This window comes from Microtus ochrogaster, linkage group LG9 (assembly GCF_000317375.1).
Source record: "Microtus ochrogaster isolate Prairie Vole_2 linkage group LG9, MicOch1.0, whole genome shotgun sequence".
Classification (NCBI taxonomy): domain Eukaryota; kingdom Metazoa; phylum Chordata; class Mammalia; order Rodentia; family Cricetidae; genus Microtus; species Microtus ochrogaster.
In genome coordinates this window covers 27,630,821-27,637,676 of record NC_022034.1, presented here as the reverse complement: position 1 = coordinate 27,637,676, position 6,856 = coordinate 27,630,821, and the positions used below count along the sequence as shown (strand labels likewise).

Here is a 6,856-nt window from a genome sequence, read left to right as displayed (position 1 = left end):
TCTCTCTCTCTCTCTCTCTCTCTTCTCTCTCTCTCTCTCTCTCTCTCTGATGTGGGATTCCCCTCTGTATGTTTTGAATTTCATTGGTTAGTAAAGGAACTGTTTTGGGCCTGTAGCACAGCTATAGGGGAATGGAGCTAAGGGGGAAAACTAAACTGAGTGCTGGGAGAAAGGAGACAGAGTCAGGGAGAAGCCATGGAGCCGCGGCTGGAGACAGATGTGCTGAAACCGCTGGTAGGCCACAGCCTCGTGGTGATTCACAGATTAATGGAGATGGGTTAGCCAATAAGAGGCCAGAGCTAATGGGCCAAGTTGTAATTTTGTAATTTAATTAATATGGCTTCTGTGTGATTATTTCAGGGCTGGGCAGCTGAGAAATGAACAATCTCTCTCTCTCTCTCTCTCTCTCTCTCTCTCTCTCTCTCTCTCTCTCTCTCTCTCTGCCTCATCCAGGCTATGTGGCATTCATCATGTAGCTCATTCTGGCCTTGAACACACGGAAATTCCTCAGCCTCTCATTCTAGATTTTACCGTTCTTTAAACAACAACAACAAAACACTGATAAATGCTTGCCTGTTATATACAAAGCTCTGTGTCCAGTTCCCACTACCAGATAAACTGGGTTTGGTTCTACAGACCTGCAGTCCCAGCATCAAAAGGTGGGGGCAAAGGGCCAGGAGTTTAAGGCCATCCTTGGCTACATAGTAAGCTTAAGGCCAGTCTGGAATACACGAACCATATCTCAAGAAAAGCCAATAAATAAAAGCATATGTATAGAAAACTACATTTATATCTATGTATAAACTGGCAAACAATTTTTTAAAAGTTGTAGTCATCATTGTTTGAATATGGGGTCCCTCCGTAGCACAGGCATGGGCTACATGAGGAGACCCTCTGAGAGAGACTATCAGACTCCCCTTGCTGCAAGTGTCAACAGTGTGGAAATCAAGAAGCCCTGCTGTGACCCATTCCGCTGTTAGGTGCTTGATTGTTGAGGACAGTGCTCCAGTGGGGAGAAGGGGTGTTGAGGGGGGAGGGGATTTTGCGGTTTTGGGTTTGTTTTTTTTTGTTTTGTTTTTTGTCTTTGGAAAGGATTTGGATGCTCAAGAAATCTGAGCTTCATTGATTGACATGACATACAAAGCTCACTCAACTAATTGTTCTCAGGGAACTTCTTAAAAGACCACCCAGATTTTGAGATGAAGGCCCCCATCAGCCCCTTTCATTCCTCCAGGGCCACCAAGCACTCCTAATCTCTTCTGTCACTTTGCACCCGTCTTGGGACCCACATGCTGCAAGACTTTTGCCGAAGCCAGATGTGATCCATTTGACTATTAGTTAAGTTGTGAATAAATTAAATAAGACCACATGCTTGCCAACAACTGTTCCAGCTCTTTTATGCTTGTAACACTCCGTCTTTTGTTTATTGCAGGATTTAGTAATTCGCATTGTTTTTATCCTTGGCAACCTGACAGCAAAAAATAACCAGGCCCGGGAACTTTTCTCCAGAGAGCGAGGGAGCATCGAGACTCTGCTCACACTGTTCCAGAACTTCTACCAACTTGACCGGCAGTCCCCAGGGTGGAGGCTCTCAGGAGCCAGGCCTCCAGCGGAGACAGAAGATGTGCTGGTCAAGCTGACCCGCGTCCTGGCCAACATAGCCATTCACCCACGCATCGGCCCGGTGCTGGCCGCCAACCCTCGGGTGGTGGGCCTCTTGCTGACCACGCTGGGTGAGAACCACAGCCTTGGGTCAGTTCCTGGGGAGGGCTGTGGTGAGGGTTTTGGCTCACTCGAAGGAACCTTCTTAGCTGTGGAAAGGAAAAACGCTTTGGGAGATTTGGCTCAGTTGGTAGTGCCACACACCCTGGGGTTCAACCTCCAACACTGTTTATACTGTGTGGGGTGGCACATGCCCATGATCCCAACTCTCAGGAAGTGGAGGCAAGGAAGTTAAAGGCCAGCCTGGGCTACATGAGACAAGACCAAACCGGCCACCACAAAACCTTTCTCCTGGAGGTGCCCTAATGCACCCCAGATTTCAAAACAGGAAGACTGGTAATGACACAGATCTTTCCCAAAAAGCACAGCCACCGACACAGCCCTTTAAACGGGTGGATTTGGGGCTGCTAGGTGGCTCACCAGGTGAAGGTGCTTGGGGCCAGCCATGACAACTGGGTGCAAGCCCAGGAAAGAAAGAATCGACTTTCACCTTATGACTTCGACACATGCACGCTGGGCTGTGGCACACAGTAAGGAGATATTTATAAGTAAGTAAAACATTAAAAGGTTAAGTTTTATGGCTGATGAATCATATCACAGTTTAAAACAATTATCAATCCAAAGAGTAAAAGCTGGCCAGAAGTTTAAAAGTCCAAGCTTTTCCAGGAGCAGTCCCCACGAAGAAAGTTCATTTCCTTTTTCAGTTCTGTGTTACCTGTCATTGTGTCCCCCTTCTTCACGGCCCACCTTCCTTGTTTGCCCCGCCACAACGAATTGCTGTTGGTCTGTGTATGCATGTGCTGTGATTGTATATCTCATGTACAGCTGCTCACGGAGGCCAGAGGAGGGCGGCAGAGCCCCCAGATCTGGAGTTACACAAGGCGAGCTGCCAGATATGGGTGTTGGGATCTTAACTCTGGTCCTCTGGAAGAGCAGCAAACTCTTAGTCACCTCTCCAGGCTCCTACGGAGGAAATTTATTTCTCACACTTCTGGAGGCTGAGGTTCACGGTCAGTGGTGCAGCCGATCCTGCCCCCCCCCAGAGAGAGCGCCTCCTCTGGCCGAAGCCAGTACCTTCTCATTGCCTGGTCTTTCTTTAGTGGGAGCTATTGTTGAGATGGGAAGAGCCTGTCTATCTCTCTTTTTCTATTTTTGGGGTCAAAAAAAGAGAAGAGGGGGTCCAAAAGTCTTGATACCCTTTCTAAGGGCATGTCCCACTGACATAAATTTCTCCCATTAGACTCTGCCTGTCACAGTCTGGCAACAAAATGGTGAACACAAGGGCCTTGAGAAGACACATCCAAGATACAACAGTCACTTGCCAGCTCTGAAAGCCCCAAACTGAGGGTCACTCAGAATTTTCCTCTTCTTCATAATGACACGCAGTCTCCAAGTACATTGGTCTCCACCTCGTGCCCCTGGGGTGTCATTCTGTCAGGAGCCCCCAACCGCTCCATGCCTGCCTCTGTCCTCCTCTGCATGGTGGGACCATAGCATTAAGAGTTGAGTCTGGCGGTGGAGTGAGAGAGAGGGACGGGACAGAAACTCACAGACGGTCCCCTTATGCATTAAGCTGAAAATCTGTTCATTTGTTTTCATATTCACCAAGTGTTTGGTTTTTTTTTCTCATTCTTTCTTTTCATATAGCCCAGGCTGGACTATCTAAGAATGTGTCTAAAGATGACCTTGAACTCCTGATCTTCCTGCCTTTACCATGTGAATAAGTGTACACCACTGTCCCCAGTTTATGCAGGGCTGGGAATGCCACCAGGGCTCTGTGCATGCTGGGCAAGCCTTTGCCAATGGAGCTGCATCTCCAGCCTGTGTAAATTTACTCAGAGCCCCAGTAAATACTTAAAAGCTCAAGTACTAGGTTCAAAAAAATATTGGGCATGGTGGGTGTACCTGTAAGTCTGGCACCCAGGAGGGGGAGGCAGGAAGGGAGCCAGTTTGGGGGTGACAGAGGAAGCAGGAAGCCATCTGTTGTGTTTGGAAGACAGAGCCAATGGCAAGGGCTAGTCAATGACCTGAGGACCTCTCATTTGAGAGGCAGGATGTAGGAACTAGAGTAAGCTTCCCAGGTTGGGTCCCTAAGATCAAGGCATGTGGGTTGGATCAGGGACATCTCAGGCCACTGCAGACCAAGGGCCCCACCTGACTTTTCTGGACCTGGCTGTGGGAAATGGGGTAGCATGACCTACTTTGCTGCATCTCCCGGCAGGCCATCATCACAGGAAGTAAAGCTTTCTCAAGCAGCGCCTCTTTAGCTCCGACAGCCAGCTTGTTCCCCAGCCCCAACCGCTGTCGCTGTGCATATGGCATCCCTGGATCTGCAGGGCCAAGCGTATCTGACTCCCCCATCCCTTGGTTTCAGAATCCAAGTCACTGGGTGACTGCGAGGAGCTGGTGATCAACACCACAGCAGCCATCAACAACCTGTCCTTCTATCAAGTGAAGAGCTCTGTCCTGCAACACAGAAAGTTGTATGTTGCTGAACGTAAGGCTCGGTTGGGCATGGTTTCACCAACACTCAGCTAAGGTTTTGGTTTTAGTAGCTAGAACACACCTGGAGGTGTTACCATGAGAGCTGAGAACATTGCCTGTGTGAACAACGTGTTTCTTAGTGCTTATTGAAATTCCCCGCAGTTTGTATTGTAGCACCATGAACAAATGCTGAGTTCTCTGTGTGTGCTAGGAGACTAGTTTTCATTCACCTTTAAATACTGTCATAGATGTAGAGAATAATGTCACCAGTGTCAGTTTAAAGTTGTGCAAAACACCCAGCTCCAGAAACAGAGACAGGTGGATCTCGGTGAGGTTAGGGCCAGCCTGGTCTACATAGTGAGTTCCAGGACAGCTAGGGATGCGCCAAACAAAGCTCAACATAAGCCCACATAAACAAAACTCATATACACAATATTGCTCTGTTATTGCTTAAGTATATACATTTATGTAGTAACGGAGGAGAGTATATATGGTATTTGGATTTTTTTAAAATTTACTCATTTCCTCTCTCTGGTTGCCACATCCAGTGCTCTTAAAGCTCCTGGTGAGTGACAACATGGATGGCATCCTGGAGGCCGTGCGCGTCTTCGGAAACCTCTCCCAGGACCATGACGTCTGCAATTTCCTCATGCAGAAAAACGGTGGGTTCATGACAATTGAGATCCTGAACACATGGTTCTTGCCATTAGTTAGCTAAGTGATTTGGACCGTAGACAGTTAAGTGTGGTGTTTGTTTCTGTTTTGAGATGAACTATACTTTACATTCGTCCCATATGGGGGGCAGCTCAGGATCCAGAATAGACCACGGCTGTGTTCTCGCTCTCCAAGCCTCTTAGGTGGTAGGGTAAGGCAGTGTGTGCGTGGGTACGTGTGTACATGCGTGTGTATGTGTGTGCATGTGCGTGTGTGTGTGCATGTGTGTGTGTGTGTTTAATGGAATCTGCACTCATTTTGTCTACCCCTGGAGATAGACTGGAGATATTTCTCATTCACATACTAGAATACGTTAAAATTTGATTGTGATTGCACAAACTGAGTGTCCAACAGTCGAAAGGACAGCTACAGTAAATAGAATATATTACAGTTTGTGAATATTATTAGGTTTTTCTGTCACTCCCCCACCCCCATAACGTTTCTCCACTGATGCAGTAAGCCAGATCAAGCTGAATTGAAAAAGAATAACAACAGATTTATTGAGCAAAGCAACTCCTGAGCGAGTTCTCCAGTCCCAGAGATCAAGGCCAGAGAAGTCACACACCCAGGCCAGGGCAGGAAAGTTTTATAGGTTGTAGGTGAGGGGTGATGACATGTCTGCTACAAGCTGGGCTTGTGCCCAAGTATGGTCAAAAGCTGAGCACTTAGGTGGGGACTTGGGTGACTGGCAACTTTAGGGAGGAAGCTGCAGTGGTCTCCAGGAATGCAGCACTGGGCATCTAGATGCCGTTCCTTTGTTCAGAGACTCTCTTGAGAGGGTGGGGTTTGGAAGAGGCAGGGGACAGGGCTTCCAGGACCATGCAGGGACAACCTGGAGGCTCCAACCAAACAAATATGCATGTTCATATGACAAAATATTCTACAACAATTAAAATAAATTATAGACATTCATGGATAAGCATGAACTAGGCATTGGTCAACATGGATTAACCTGAAATACATAATATGGAAGCAAAAAAGCTGGTTATAGTAAGAAATAGAAAATACTGTCACCAGTATAAATTTTAAAATACCTCCCTCACCGCCCCCCCCCCAGTACTCAGGGAGCAGAGGCAGGGGGATCTCTGTGAGTTAATAAGACATCCTGGTCTGTATAGTGAGTTCCAGGCCAGCTAGGGCTGTCATTTATATGGTGATAATGATAGAGAATGTAAATTGTGTTTGGAAATTATTCACTCCATATTTAAGATAGGATTTACCGTTTAAAGGGAAAGAAGGGTCAAATACAAGGTTGGATTCATTTCATTGCTTTGCTTGAATTGATGAATGAGAATTGTATATGTTGATGGAATGTAACATGTTTTGGATGCAAGGGTCTGGTTCTTAAACTAGTTGGGTGGCAGGTATCCAGATGTTTATACAAACCATACATTGTCTCATGTACTTCATGTAAGTTCTCAACAGGTGGGTTAAGACCCCTTGGGGTTGTCAAAAGACTATCTGAAAACATAAATATTTACATTATGATTCATAACTGTATCAAAGGCACAGTTATGAAGTAGCAATGAAAATAATTTTATAATTTGGGCGGTGGTGGCACATGCCTTTAATCCCAGCACTCGGGAGGCAGTCAGATCTCTGTGAGTTCAAGGCCAGCCTGGTCCACAAGAGATAGTTCTAGGACAGGAACTGAGTTGCAGCACAGAAAGGTTGAGAACCGTTGTTCTAGAGGCTGGAGATCTCTGTTAGCTGAGTGGTTGCTTAGTATGCACAAGGCTCTGGGTTCAATTCTGACGGCATGTACCTGGTGTGCTGATGGAACCCTTCAACCCCAGTGCTTGGAAGGTGGAGTCAGGAAGATTAAAACGTCAAGGAGGCAAAGACAAGTGGATCTCTGTGAGTATAAAGCCAGCCTGGTCTACATAGCTAGTTCCAGGAGAGCTAAGGTTACACAAAGAGACCCTGTCTCAAGAGA

At 46.8% G+C, this 6,856-nt stretch overlaps 1 protein-coding gene across 6 annotated transcripts in view; it reads left to right on the top strand.

The window, feature by feature from the left end:
- Armc2 (armadillo repeat containing 2) overlaps positions 1-6,856 on the top strand; it is a 113,791-nt gene that overhangs the window by 96,235 nt on the left and 10,700 nt on the right. For 4 of the 6 annotated variants that reach the window (XM_026787381.1, XM_026787383.1, XM_005363573.3 and 1 more), the window contains exons 13-15: positions 1,433-1,733; positions 4,097-4,219; positions 4,755-4,868. In XM_026787381.1, the coding sequence (XP_026643182.1) occupies positions 1,433-1,733; positions 4,097-4,219; positions 4,755-4,868 (538 nt within the window). Of the gene's footprint in view, positions 1-1,432; positions 1,734-4,096; positions 4,220-4,754; positions 5,404-6,856 lie in introns of those variants that run through there. The other 2 variants (XM_026787385.1, XM_026787386.1) reach the window with 2 other exon arrangements.